Source organism: Brassica rapa, chromosome A06 (genome assembly GCF_000309985.2).
Source record: "Brassica rapa cultivar Chiifu-401-42 chromosome A06, CAAS_Brap_v3.01, whole genome shotgun sequence".
NCBI lineage: Eukaryota > Viridiplantae > Streptophyta > Magnoliopsida > Brassicales > Brassicaceae > Brassica > Brassica rapa.
Window position 1 is genome coordinate 14,808,087 of NC_024800.2, and position 15,338 is coordinate 14,823,424.

Here is a 15,338-nt window from a genome sequence, read left to right on the forward strand (position 1 = left end):
GTTCGTATCCGAAGATTCGTAGACAAACATTGACGAATAAACACTTATGCATATAAAAAAAAAGTTTTTTTTTACTGGGGCTGCGTCTTATGCAGGCTGCCTACGTACCCTTGTCGAAGGGATCAAGCCTTTCGTAGTTCGTTTTTGAGTGAAGATGCTTACGATCTGTTTTCCAATGAGACCGTTACGGTTTAGTTATGTGTCATGTAGAGATTATCAGGCATGTTGCTGCTGATGGCATTTTATATGGGTGTATAAGGAAGACTACGAGTTGTCATCTCGTAATCTAACTCTGTGTGAACTGCTATATCCGTGATCTGTTTCGAGAGTTTTTTGCAGTGTGTAACCTTGCGGGATTTCTGAAGACGCTCGAATATTGGCAAAGAGACAAATTTTGGGATCTCGTATCAAAGTGTTTGATACTATGCCTAGAGATGTTAGAGACCATTGTGCTGGGTTTAGGCAAGACCTAGGTTTACTCCTGGTTTTAGAGGGTGCGATGACTAATTCGACTTACGTATCCCATTTCAGTTTCATCCTGATTCCATACCGATTTAAAGTCCGCGATAGGTTCTCGGCTTATATGACTTATATGGTTGGAACCGAACATCTCTCCCAAGGATAATTTTTAAGCCTCCTGGAAGTGCTGACCAAAAATTTTGGGTTTCTTTTATAGCGCTATTATCCTTGTGTCGGATGTACGAGAGTCATCTCTACGAGATGGCTAAGTCTGTTTAGGATGTTTAGAATTTGTTGTGATCAGCAACAAACTTAATGGTAAAAATTACAATTTTGAGTCTTCGCGAAGAATACGTTTTGAGAAGATGTTAGTGCGTATGACTGTCTGGTCTTCCATGAAGGTGTTTTTATCGAGGAAGAAAATTTCGTCGAAGAATTAATCTTCAGGCGTCTGCGACGTCTCGTGATGCTGAAGATTTGTTATTCTTTCGTTTGCCGCGTTTCGTGCTTGAAATGTTCGCGGACTTGAAGATATTTCGCGATGTTGCAAGGGTTTAGTCTTAGCCCGGCGTTTGAGAAACATTCTGGTTTGACTACGGATGTTCGCAGCCAAAATTGTTGTTCTTGTTTGGATGCTAATAAATTGATTTGCGATCGAGGAATTATGACTGAGGTGTCGCATAAATTTGTCCATGGGAAGAAGCGTTTTCCTTCATAATGCTTTGTGAAGTGTTGGCCTTCCGAGATCTATTTCGTGCATTTTTCAGGATGTTTCGTATAGCTCTAGAAGCTTTGTTACGAATTTTTCCATACATGCCGCGTGTTATGGGTAAAATGTTGCGGGCTTAAAGTGAATTGTGGAGTGTATTGAACTTGGTTAATTTTCGAATAGTTTTGATTTTCCGTTAACCGTTTGGTTGTTAGAACTGAGTTTCGTTACGAAGAATTTATCATATGACTTCCGACTGTGGGCAATACGACGTTTTTAGACAAATCGTAGATTGTCGTTTAGCCGCTAAGTGATGGAGCGATGGTTTCTCAAATAGTTTGGCTTGGCGTGAGAGATGTGCTGTGATTTCGATCTTAGGTGAAAGTTACTTGGAGTTACTCATGGAGTGTTACCGAAGTTTATTTCAATATGATCTAGTCGCAGAACGTTTTTCATAGGTTTTTTTTAGAGGATTCTCATGACACATTCGTTTCTTGAACGAATTGGTCAACCAGAGGTGGATCTAGCTAACCATCGGGAGGAAAGTGCTCCTTTTAATGTGCATGTTGCTACATCTATTTTCGAGTTTTCTTCATCGCAAATGTTTTCGAAGTTTGGGAGTATACGAGTATAGTATACGTACCTACTCCCCTTTTTGTTTACGAAAGAAAACGGTTGAACCGATACTTTGAAGAGTTGTGTACGTTTCTTCGTCAGAGGTTTGGAATGATCGATAATACGGGAAGTTTTAAAGATGACAATGGACTCTGATATGAGTTTCTCCCTTCTCTCCTCTCAGAGAAACAATGAAATGAAATCGTAAAGAAGTCTGTAAAGCGTAGCCGTCAACAATGGCTTAGAAATAACATAAATAGGGTTTTTGGTCGTCCAAGGGGATTCTGGTAATTTGTGGTTACTTCTGGTCATAAAATATAGAAGGCCCACGATCTGGGATCTCCATCGATCGACGTGCAGAGTGCTGCATCGATCGACGCAGATTCCTCTTCTCGGCAGCTTCCTCTCGCGAGGCAGACTGACCACTCTTCAGTAAAACGGGCATAACCTCTGCTACAGAATGATGATTGACCTGAGACTGGTGGCATTGGAAAGCTAACTCAAAGCGCTATCGTATGTCAAAATATGGGCTCAATCTAACGGTCGGAAGGACTCCATCTATAGTTAAACATCTGACGCGTCTGTGCAACTCTGCACCTCCAAAGGCTCCAAAAGACTCCAAAATCACCATATTTCTCCTAAACGTCCCTGAACCTGTAAATACTCTAAATAGACTCCAAAACATAATAATTGTATCTTAAAACACTTTAAAACAGTTATAGACCATAATTAAAAATGGGTAAAATATATGGTCTATCAACTTCCCCAGACTTATCCTTTTGCTTGTCCTCAAGCAAAACCAACAGGCAGTCTCTCTGAAAGAGGTTTTGAAAACAGCAGGGACTCACATGATTTAAAACTTAGAATCATCACCTCTACAATATCGCAATCCACATCTAAGAAGTCCTAATCACAAAAGCACATTATACAATATCCTAGCTTAGCAACCAAATTCACCTAGCCAACATCTTAGCAAATCATGTCTGACATTCCCCTGTACCAACCTCATTTCTTAACATAAATAAATGTGTATGCTTTACCTTGGGAGTATCGATCACAAGACACATGGACTCTTACCCCAACAGGTATCTGAGTAAACAAGTAGTCTTGTTCTGGTTTCTTTTACTCTATATCTCCCTTCTCTGAATCCTTTTTATCTCAATTCCAATGAACAAAGATGCTGATGCAGTCCATCTTATTCACCTTCTTTTCGATTTTTATTATTATTATTATTGTTATTTTTTTATTTTCTTTTTCTTGACAAAGTGTAGGCGAATAGTAGGGTCATCGGTAATGTACCTACCCCTCACTTTCAACAATGTGTGATCATTCTCTTAGAGTAGAATAATGAGGTCATCGGTAATGTACCTACCCCTCTAAACCGCAAGAAATCATCTCAATCTTTTATTTTATTTTATTAGGATGCCAAAGGGAGGAGATAAGGAAACCAAAATCACTCAGACTTTTACCTTTCAAACCTGAAGGAGGAATCTGATCCAGTGTATACCAAGCTCCAAGACAAGCAGTTAAGTCAAATTAGGTTGGAGGTCAGCTTCGGTTCCTTCAAACAATCTCAGCAAGTGTGAACATAGTTGACTAGTTGATCCACTTTAGTATCTTTAGTACTATCTGCAATCAGTAAATCTAGAATGGTGCTAAAGAATGGTTAGATAACATGCATGAATCTAATAAGTTCATTATCCCCTTCTTGACTCAATAAAAACAGTTTTGAAAACATTTTATAAAACTAAATAGATAAACAAATATCAGTAAACATCCCCCCCAAACTTAAATTGCACTGCCCCTAGTGTATATATATCTAGTCGGAGTTATGGTTAGAACATAAATAATAAGTAGACAATTTAACAAGTAAGAACGATAACCTGCTCGACATCAGTATCGATCGACACAATGAATAGACAATCGATCGATGTTGATGAAGTGATGTCGATTGATAGTGGCATGGTCTCATCGGTCGATGGCTAGTGCAATCATTCGACACAATGAAGAGACAATCGATTGTTGGATATGAAGCGCTGTCTATCGATATCGAGCCGGTGTCATCGGTCGATGTGCTGAGCAATCGTCTACTCGGATCTGTTTTTTTTTTTAACTAACTAAAACACAATATTAGTAGAACCTCCCCCAGACTTAAACAACACTATCACTAGCGCTATCCAGTCTAAGATTGGTGGGAAAATAAATCATAAGGACAAATTTAACAAGGAAAAATGGTATACCTGCTTGGATGTGAGTGTCGAGCAACACAGTTAAGTGGCGATCGATACTCTTGATGCTCTGTCGATCGATGCTACGTAGCCATCATCGATTCTACTGCAATCTCGTATTCCTCGGATCTTGTCCTTTTACTTAACATAAACAAAACATTTAATACAATTAATAAATAAATAATAAAACCAATAATCAATAAAAATAATAATAATAATTTTTTTTTGATGAACAGTGCTTTGCTACAGTGTCGCTCGATGTTGCTGCTATTGTGTCGTCGTTACTATTCATCTTTTTTTTTTTTTAACCTGAAATCTTTAGAAAACAAAGAATCAGTAATAAATGAAAGATAAACCATATTTAAAATTACCTAACAGTGGGTTGCCTCCCACTCACCGCTTATTTTTAGTCATTAGCTTGACTTCTGGAGATCCGACTAAGTCCGCATAAGAATGAGAACTTGCTCCAAACCAAGTCTCAGTGTCTACTCTTTGAAGCTTTATCATTCTTGTGTGAAAGCCTCCTCCATAGACTTTTCTCCTTTGTCTATCATCTCAACAATAAGGAGTGCTTTAAGCTTTGCATATGGATGTGAGAAGCATCTGCTGCGCACTCTTGATTTTCTGATACTATCTGAAAAGTAAGGAGTCAATGGTAATTGAGAACCTCCTTTGGTTCGTTTCCGCTTCTTCCAATTTCTCCCCTTCTTTCCCACAGACTTGTGTAATCTCACTCTGGATTTCCTGGCATCATCTGAGAAGTGAGGAATCAATGATATCTGAGAACCTTCATTGATTCTCTTTTTCTTCTTCCAGTTCCTCCATTTCTTTCCCCCAGACTTGTCTGAATGCGTGGTGGTATCTCCATAAAAAATATTTCCACACAATTCATACTCATTCTGCTCTGATTCGCGTCTGGTGTCGATCGATGGTATCTGATCGGTATCGATCGATGATGAAGTGTTAGTGTCGATCAATTTTGTTCTGTTGATGTTGCTCGATGGTACTTCTGCTGGGCAGTTATCTACTTCATCTCTAAATCGCAGCCCTCTCTGATAAGCTTCTACATGATGTTGATCATTCAATACCTCAATGTAAGAACTCAGATACACACCTTTATCTGGTGGGATAGGAGATTCAACTTCAAACACTGCACATGGAACCATAATCTTCACAGGATCATGTATCCTCTTCACTCTTTTGCAAATCCCAACAGCTTCTTCTGCGCATATAGGTGGTCTTATATGTTCGAGAATATCAATGTGTGATGTCTTAGACATGTGCATTATCTCCTCAATCGTTCCTGGTTCAATTGGGTATCCAGATAGTTCATCCAAACATGGGTGTCGATCGATACAATCTGGCGGGCGTCGATCGATACAGTCGGGTGTATGTTGATCGATGTTAGACGGCGACTGTAGATCGATGTCGTAGGGTGGGTGTCGATCGATCTCATCAGGTTTATGTCGGTCGATGTCGTCAGCCTTTAAGGAATTTTCCAGACCTTTTCCCAAAGTGTGGTGATCATCAAACTTCTGCTTCGGGTTCTCGTCTAAATCCCCAAGCCATTCCTCCAGCTCCAAGAAGTCTTCCATAGTTACTTCTTCACTCGAATCCAAATCTCCAAGCTGTTGCCCATCCTCTAACTCTAAGAATTCTTCTATTTCCAAGAAATCTTCCATGGTGATTTCTTTTTCTACTTTTTGGCAGGATAACAACTTGATACATCGATGCTCTTCAGTGTCGAGTCTGCAATGTCCTGCGGAAAACTCGATTTTTCAGGTATTTCGAGTGGTATCTATCGACAAGAGGAGTTTGTGTTGATCGATGTTTGAAGGCTGTGGTCGATCGATGTTGAAGTAGGAGTGTCGATCGGTTCTGAGCTCATGTCACTAATATCGACTTTTTCCATTCTGCTCAGCTCTCCAGACACATGTTGTTCATCATCTTCCACCATATATTCTTTCATAGATCTCATCTCAATCTCTAGACTTGCTGCAGCATCATAGAGAAACTTGTTGACGAAAGCGTTTGCAATGTCATTCCAAGCATTGAGAGATCTTGGTGGTAGCTTCTTCAACCAATGAGCTGCATCCCCAGCAAGAGAGTATGGGAATAATTTGCAAAAGTAGTAGTTTTCAGAGACTCCATTGCATTTAATGGTCGAGGCTAGATCTAAAAATGTCTCCAGGTGGCTAGTGGGATCTTCATGAGGAAAACCATGGAAAGAATGCTGACCCACAAGAGAGATATATGCAGGGTGCAGCTCAAGAACAGTATTCTGAAGTGCTGAACTACGTAATGCAGAATTCTTAGCATAGGCGTCCTCAGGACTGTTATAGTCTCTAATTGCCTTCGGTCGTCCAGTCCTTAACATACACAGTGGTAGCATCAGGGATTGTAGAAGGTATCAATTGATGAAAAATATATGTATCGATCGTTTCTGAAGTGCGGCTATCGATCAATTCTGAGTTACTACTGTCGATCGATGCTGAAGTCAGATATTTTGTATCAGCTTCTTCTACTTTGCTCTGATCTCCTAATACATGATATTCATCATCCTCAACTGTATCATGGTTGACCATCTTTTCTCTGTTCAGGTCGTCCTTCTGCTTACTCTCATCTGCATGGTGAACCTGAATGTTTGGCTGCTTGACACGAGTTGTCGGTGTTCCAATATCTCCATTCTCCTCGCTGTAGATGAAGTCAATAATTTGACTCATACTAATCATTATTCCTTTCTCCCGATCTTTAATCATCTTGTCAAGCCTTTTACTTCGTGTTGCTACAGCCTCGCTGAAAAATTTTCCTATGAAGGCTTCTTTGATGTCTTCCCAGCAGGTTAGAGATCTTGGTTGCAGCTTACTGAACCAGCTAAAAGCATCTCTAGATAAACAATCGGAGAAGATCTTGCAGATAATGTGGTCTGCAGATATTTCATCGTGCTTGTTTGCTGAGGCTAACTCCTCAAGTCTCTTGATAAGATCTTTGGGATCATCATGAGGAAGACCGTAAAACAGATCCTCACTTCCCCAATCATACCATTGACTTGTCAGATTAAAGGTATTCATCTCAGCCACATCAATTACATCAGGGATTACACTACCCTTTTCATTAATTAATTGTCCTGTGCGGCTGCAAGGGCGACCTTCTTCGTCTCGCCAAATACCTTTCTTGTCGATCTTAAGTATGAGCGCTTTGACCTTCTCTGTCTCTCCGTAACTGATGTTCGTCATTGGAGGAACAGTGCCGTGATGAATAGTGTTTCGATGAACAGTGTTCGGATGAACAGTATCGCGATGAACAGTGTTCGGATGAACAGTGTCGAGATGAACAGTGTTCGGATGTTGGAGATTATAATTCCTATAGGTACCTATTTGTTGCATGCTTGATATGTTAGAGCTCAACCGCTTAACTCAGTGATCAGCTGTCGCATGTTTCACTGGTTAACAAGGTAGATCTCGTGTCTCAACGGTTAGTATGTTGACAACGTAAGAGTGTCGATCGATGGTCCTATTGGGACATCGACCGATACACCTTTGCCTACGTCGACCGATAGTCAGTTGAGGACATCGATCGACGGGTTCTAGCCAGGCCTATGCGCGAGTATGATATGCCCTATTAAGATACTAAATTTGCGGTTAGCCCTCTCTAGCAATCCTAATATGATAGATAGATGTCACGATGGGATAACAAGGGTGCTTGAGTATGCAATCCTATGATCAAGTTCTAGTTAATTACTCTAAAACAAGCAATGAATACAAATCTATCATGAATATCACAACAAGGCAGATCTATAGTTTGGAGCTAATCCCACAAACCTATCTAAACCCTAAACCTAACAGGTGGATCTATTCAGACATGAAGTTAGTCACATAAATCATAGATGAAATAGATGTAAAACTGAAATAGAAATGATTAAGAAAACCAATGGAGTTCCAGGAGGACTCTGATAGGAGTTCCTCCCATCTCTCCTCTCAGAGAAACAATAGAAATGAAAGCGTAAAGAAGTCTGTAAAGCGTAGCCGTCAACAATGGCTTAGAAATAACATAAATAGGGTTTCTGGTCGTCCAAGGGCATTCTGGTAATTTGTGGTTACTTCTGGTCATTAAATATAGAAGGCCCACGATCTGGGATCTCCATCGATCGACGTCCAGAGTGCTGCATCGATCGACGCGGATTCCTCTTCTCGGCAGCTTTCTCTCGCGAGGCAGACTGACCACTCTTCAGTAAAACGGGCATAACCTCTGCTATAGAATGCTGATTGACCTGAGACCGGTGGAATTAGAAAGCTAACTCAAAGCTCTATCTGGTGTCAAAATATGGGCTCAATCTAACGGTCGGAAGGTCTCCATCCATAGCTAAACATCTGACGCGTTTGTGCAACTCTGCACCTCCAAAGGCTCCAAAAGACTCCAAAATCAACATATTTCTCCTAAACGTCCCTGAACCTGTAAATACTCTAAATAGACTCCAAAACATAATAATTGTATCTTTAAACACTTTAAAACAGTTATAGACCATGATTAAAAATGGGTAAAATATATGGTCTATCACGTTTCAATGAGGATTCAAACGAGAACGCAAGGGAGGACCTTTCTGAGGCCTTACAGGTCGCTATGTAGCGAGTGGAGAGTTGGCTCGTAGCGACCGAGCTGTGTGCGTGCTCGGTCACTACGTAGCGACCGTCCTGTGTTCTTGCTCGGTCACTACGTAGCGACCGAGCTGTGTGAGTGCTCGGTCGCTACGTAGCGACCGAGCTGTGTGCGTGCTCGGTCGCTACGTAGCGACCGAGCTGTGTGCGTGCTCGGTCGCTACGTAGCAACCGAGCTTGGCTAGAGCTTGATCGCTACGTAGCGACCGAGCTGTTTAATCGATTTGCTGCGCTTCCTTTTTTGCAACCAAGCTTGGCTAGAGTTCGATCACATCGTTTCGATCAAGCGTTTTGTGGCCATGAGTATGAGTAATTCGTAACCTCCCTTCCTTCTAGCGCCAAACTGTGGGAACCGAAATTCGCACTGTAGATTTACATTTAAATTAGGAAACTAGGAAAACCCTAATTTCCCAGAGATCCCAGATCTCTACAAGAGCCAACGACAAGTGACCAAATATATGCGGAAATCATGAAAAGATAACAAACGAGTTTTGAGAAAATAGTGGATCTTATTTCGAGTCCGCGTAAGAGCGTTGCGATCATTACAAGAGATCATAAAAGCTTTAGCCGCAAAGGCTGTCAGCGAGTTACTTAGTTCTAGCGGCCTAAAAGCTCAAATCTAGTTGAGTCGCAGCTCGATAACAAAAGACGAAAAAGATATATAAAAGGTTTTTGATTGATTTCGGAATGAACCTTGTTAAAGGCTGCCTACGTACCACTTTCGAGGATCAAGCGGAACGTAGTTCAATTGATAGAGGTGGACAAGAGATCGAACTGCCTGGGCGAGTTCGTCTAGTAATTGAGTGCCAGTCATAGAAACCTAACTTGTCGAGAATAAAGCCTAAAGTTTCTAAGTGCAGAGAATTCTAAGTCTAAAAGAGTTTCCCCCCCTCCATGCCTCTCGCCTAGGAGTCCTTATATACTCCTCCAAGTTCGGTTTAAGACTTTTCCCTTCTGCCCTTAAGCCGTCTTAAGTGAAAAATGGAGATATTCCATTTTTTTCGATCTTCAAGTTTATCTTCGGAAACATGACATTTATCCGCGGAAACTTGACATTTATCTTGCCTTACGAACCAAGCATAAACCGTCATAGGGTTTACGGGCTTTTGGTTAAAAACTCGTAAGTGGGCTTCGAGGCGCATTTTAGGTCTCTTTGGACAGTCTTTCGAGTCAAAACGTTTATTACAGTTTCTTCGATAAAAACAAATTTTCCGCGGTTTTTATCGTAAAGTTTTACTGATGACGCTGATCAATAAGTAACAAGAAATGGTTAACCCGTGGCCTACGAGAGATATCATTAGACGAGAATGCATGGATTTGCGTTGTATCGACGTTTGGGAGAGTCCGGTAGCTATGTAGCGGCCGAGCCGTGTAGATGCTCGGTCGCTACGTATCGACCGAGCTTGGCATAGCGACTGAGCTTGGCGTAGCAACCGAGGTTGGCGTAGCGACCGAGCTTGGCGAGCGAACGAGCTTGGCGTAGTGACCGAGCTTGGCGTAGCGAACGAGCTTGGCGTAGCGACCGAGCTTGGCGTAGCGACCGAGCTTGGCGTAGCGACAGAGCTTGGCGTAGCGACCGAGCTTGGCGTAGCGACAGAGCTTGGCGTAGCGACAGAGCTTGGCGTAGCGACCAAGCTTGGCGTAGCGACCAAGCTTTGGCGTAGCGACCGAGCTTTGGCGTAGCGACCGAGCTGGTGTAGCGACCGAGCTTGGCGTAGCGACCAAGCTTTGGTGTAGCAACCGAGCTTGGCGTAGCGACCGAGCTTTGGGTAGCGACCGAGCTTTGGCGTAGCGACCGAGCTTGGCATAGCAACCGAGCTTTGGTGTAGCGACCGAGCTTTGGCATAGCAACCGAGCTTGGCGTAGCAACCGAGCTTGGCGTAGTGACCGAGCTTTGGTGTAGCGACCGAGCTTTGGCGTAGCGACCGAGCTTGGCGTAGCGACCGTGCATTGGCGTAACGATCGAACTTGGCATAGCGACCGAGCTTTGGGGTAGCGACCAAGCTTGGTGTAGCGACCAAGCCTTGGTGTAGCGACCGAGCTTTGGCGTAGCGACCGAGCTTTGCGTAGCGACCGAGCTTGGCGTAGTGACCGAGCTTGGCGTAGTGACCGAGCTTTGGCGTAGCGACCGAGCTTTGGCGTAGCGACCGAGCTTGGCGTAGCGACCGAGCATTGGCGTAACGATCGAACTTGGCGTAGCGACCGAGCTTTGGGGTAGCGACCAAGCTTGGTGTAGCAACCAAGCCTTGGTGTAGCGACCGAGCTTTGGCGTAGCGACCGAGCTTTGCGTAGCGACTGAGCTTGTCGTAGCGACCGAGCTTGGCGTAGCGACCGAGCATGCCGTAGCGACCGAGCTTGGCGTAGCGACCGAGCTTGGCGTAGCGACCGAGCCTGGCATAGCGACCGAGCTTGGCGTAGCGACCGGCGTTGTGAAGCGACTGGCGTGGTGAAGCGACTGGCGTGGTGAAGCGACCGAGCGTGGCGTAGCGACCGAGCCTGGCGTAGCTACCGAGCTTGGCGTAGCGACCGAGCTTGGCGTAGCGACCAAGCTTGGCATAGCGACCGAGCTTGGCGTAGCGACCGAGCTTGGCATAGCAACCAAGCTTGGCTTGAGCTCGGTCGCTACATAACGACCGAGCTTGGCAAGAGCTCAATCGCTACGTAGCGATCGAGCCTTGTTCTTGCTCGGTCGCTATGTTACGACCAAGCTTGGCTTGTGCGTGGTCCGATGGCCATACTTGATACGGTCCGTGGCCAGTTTGGATACTTGTCCGTTGCTTTTGCACAATCGGTGTTTAGTTTTTATGAATCAACCGAGATTAAAACAAGATTTTACAGCAATGCTCTTTGTAAAGATTCTTTTTACGAAGATTACTTTTCGTAAAAAAAAAACGTTCATGCTGATTTTCATGGATATTCGGACATTAACTTCGTCGTGACCGTTTTTGACCCCAACAGGCTACTACGATTAAATCTCGAACTAGTTTAGTACTACCGTTATGGAAAGTATAGTTTCGAAACATGATCCGTCTCTGTGAATCGAGTTTGTTTGAGAGTTTTTTTTGTTCATTATTCTTATTGATTGTTAAACCTGAATTAGGATAATAGAGGATTCAACAGTTGATTGAAATGATTGATGTTAAGAACTGTTATATATATATATATATATATATATATATATATATATATATATATATATATATATATATATATGTATATATGTGAGTCCATGTGTTGAGATTGCAGGGTGCAGAGGTGTCTGCATTAGGCCAAGGGATTTGCGGGCTGCAAAGGTGTTTGCACTAGGCCGCGGGATTTGTTGGGCACAAAGACGTTTGTACTAAGCCGTATGTTTGAGAGATCGCGGAGTATGGAGATATTTGTACTAGGCCGCGTGTTTTGCGGGGTACACAGACGTTTGTACTAGGATTCTTGTTTGTGGAGATTGCGGGAGTACAGAGTGGACTACTGTACTTATGAAACTTGTAGAGTTATATATATTTATATCCTTATGAGAAAATACAGTATGCTATCATCGCATTGGTTGAAGTATGTCTAGTCCACTAGACATATATAGATTGTTCTGTGTGGTGTAATAGGCACCGTGATTGTCTCATGCTAGAGCTAGGCCTAGATAGTTGTAGTACTATAAACTGAGCCAGTGGTTTGCGGTTTAGCATCTCATACTGACATATGGTGTTTTTAGTGCCATTATATGTGTGCTTTGAGTTAATTCTCAGTCGTGCTTAATTGATATCATTCCAGGTTTGGAGCAGGTGAAAGAGCAAAGAAGAGAGATTCATGAAGTCAGATGTCATTTTGGAGATTCGATGCGGAACAGCCAGTTAGATCAACCCAAAGGTTTTTCTCGAAGAGAACAAGCGTCGGACTGTTCCCGATCATAAAGGACACTTCCCATTCTGGAAGTTTGCCCTAGATTCCATCCTCTTAGCTCTTTGCCACCGGCGCCTCCATATAAAAAGGCCTATGCTATTATTTCTTTTACTTACGCTAGTTTTAGAAGAGACCAAGAACTATTTTGGATTTAGCAACTTGTAAGGGAGAAGGCTTCATCTCTCATTCTCACGAGAAGATTATCCTGAACCGTTGTCTTTCTACTTTATTTTATATGCAGTATTATTTAGAAACCATGTCTGTGTCATCATGCTTTATGATTGAGTAGTCGGCTAAGCTTGCTTAGGGTTGTAGGGTGTTAGTCGCATGAGCTGAACACAAATAAGTGATCTTAACTGTTCTTCATTCATATTTTTCTTACTGCTTGCATTGAATTGATCACTTAATGTTTGATCTCTAGTTTAATCACCTAGCTAACCGCTTAGGAGATAAATTGACATATATTGAATGAGCTTCACAACTCTAATCAGCGAGAGTAGATATTAGGGTATTAAGTGAACTAATCGGACCTGATCTCTAAGGCTTGCTATCGCGTTTTGTTCCAAGTGAGAGCTTAGGACTCAGGACCGATCAGCAAAAGGAGCAAGTCCACGATAGTGGATTGTTCTAGCCGAGTGATCCGAGTTCTAGACTGCACCTCATTGCACTTGAATAGTTGTTCGGTTCCATTCTCTCTTCAGGGGAAAGCTTCTCGCTGGTTGCAATCTCTCCCAACCGGTTCTCTCACTTCATGGGAACAGGTTCGATCAGCATTCCTGAGCCACTTCTACACAAAGTCCAAAACCGCGGCTCTACGGCACAAAATCTCCAATTTTAAGCAGAAGTCTGATGAACCTTTTCATGAAGCTTGGGAAAGGTACAAGGAGTACCAGAGAGAGTGCCCACACCATGGGTGTGACGATGACTACATATTGGAGGTGTTCTACGATGGAGTGAGCTATGAGTTCCGAAACACCCTTGACTCTTTGAGTAATAGAGACTTCATGACTCAAACCACACCTGGTGCGTTCGAGCTGATTGAGAACATGGCTTCAAGTTCACTAAACAAGAACAAGGAGCATGACCGCTCGAAGAGTGTGAACAGCATAGATGATCTCGCTGCAAAGGTGGACCAACTGCTTAAGGGAAACCAAAGCCAAGTGTTCATAATGGAAGAAGCAACTCCTGAGAAGAGTGCCGGTGACCTGGCGTTTGAGGCTGAAATATCAAGAGACGATCAGCAAGAGGTGAGCTACTTGAATGGGCAAGGATATCAGCTCAAAAACTACCACCCAAACCCTAACGTGCGGAACAACCAACAGCTTTTCTAGCCTAAGCAAGACAAACCAGCTGATCCTGCACAGAGTAACCAAGGTCAGTATGCTGTGTATCAAAAGAAGTACCAACCCCCGACTTATGTTCTAAGCCAACCGCAGAACAACCCACCTCAGATGTAGAAACACCAGAACACTCAACCAGCTACCTCCGCTCCTGTCGTTGCTCTGCAAGATGAGACAAAGGCTATGTTGCAGCAGCTGATCCAAGGACAACATCTCCAGGGGAAGGTTCTAAACCACGTTACTACCGAGATCAATACCAGAATGAACCATATGTTCAGAGATTTAAGCACCAAGTACGACAATGTCGCGAGCCATATGAGACAGATGGACATTCAGATTGCTCAGACTGCTGAGAGCGTTACAAGGCAGCAAAGTACTCTACCTTGTAAAACTGACAAAAACCCTAAGGAGTGCAATGCGGTTTAACTGAGAAGCGGAAAGCAACTGCCTGAGCCAGAGAAGAAGAGGTTCACTACGGCTGAGAAAGGGAAGCAGAAATAGTCGGAACAACTACCAGCCGATACCCCGACAGTTGAGAAGAATACAGAACCAGCAGTTGGAACCAATTCGCCAGGACCAGAACAACCAGCTCAAGCTGTTCGCCCGATCCCAGAGACTGTTCCTCCTCGCGAATACACTCCTAAAGTCCCTTACCCTGTTCCAGCAAATGCTACTCGTAAGGAGAGAGGAGATGAAGTGCAGAAAGATGCTGGAGGACCAAACCGTCTGACTCCCCTTGATGGATGCTATCCAAATGATGCCCTCCATGCGCAGCTTTATGAAGGGATTGACTCAGGAAAAATATCAGAGGAGAGCGAATTCATGACAGTTTCGAAGGAGTACAGCGCAGTACTTCAGAACAGGCAGATAAAGAAGCGAGGAGACCCCGACAAGTTCGTCCGCTCTATCCAGATTGGGAAGACAGTTTTTGCATGCTCCTTGGTTGATCTTGGATCCAGCGTGAACCTCATGCCCTACTATGTAGAACGACGTCTAGGATACACGCATTTCAAACTAACTAAGATGTCATTGGTGTTTGCGGATAGATCAGTCAAATCCCCGGTTGGTTTTCTAGAGGATCTCCTAGTAAAAGTCGGAAACACCTCTGTTCCAGCAAACTTCGTAATTCTGGAGCTGAAATAAAAATCTAAAGATCCTCTCATCTTAGGAAGATCATTTCTATGTATTATTAGAGCCATCATTGATGTGCGACAAGGGAAGATTTATCTGAACCTTGGGGACATAGTCATGCAGTGCAAGATGGATGAGTTGCTAAAGAAGCCGATGTTAGATGGGTAGACCTTTGAGGTTGATGAAGGGATTGACCCGCTGCAACCTCGCGAAGGAATGATCGAGGAGATTCTTACATAAGATCCACTTGAGCTTGCACTAGTAAGAGCTGAGGCCGAGCAGAGTGTCGTAAACATTGATGCAGACG

The 15,338-nt window shown here is 43.2% G+C and overlaps 1 protein-coding gene and 1 pseudogene across 1 annotated transcript; one reads left to right on the forward strand and one right to left on the reverse strand.

Annotated features, from left to right (window-relative positions):
• Positions 1 to 13,375: 13,375 nt before the first annotated feature.
• Positions 13,376 to 13,476, reverse strand: LOC117126390 (annotated as a pseudogene).
• Positions 13,477 to 14,083: 607 nt separating this feature from the next.
• LOC103841465 lies at positions 14,084 to 15,043 on the forward strand. Its single transcript, XM_009118007.2, has 2 exons — positions 14,084 to 14,273; positions 14,433 to 15,043. Exons 1-2 carry the CDS (start codon positions 14,084 to 14,086, stop codon positions 15,041 to 15,043), a joined length of 801 nt encoding a protein of 266 aa, XP_009116255.2.
• Positions 15,044 to 15,338: the final 295 nt, after the last annotated feature.

What these genes read in the sequence shown, in the direction of transcription:
- LOC103841465 (XM_009118007.2), top strand. Translation starts at nt 14,084, where the DNA reads ATGTTGCAGCAGCTGATCCAAGGACAACATCTCCAGGGGAAGGTTCTA. An exon ending in GAGCGTTACAAGGCAGCAAA is followed by an intron (nt 14,274 to 14,432) that starts GTACTCTACCTT and finishes ATACCCCGACAG; the next exon opens with TTGAGAAGAATACAGAACCA.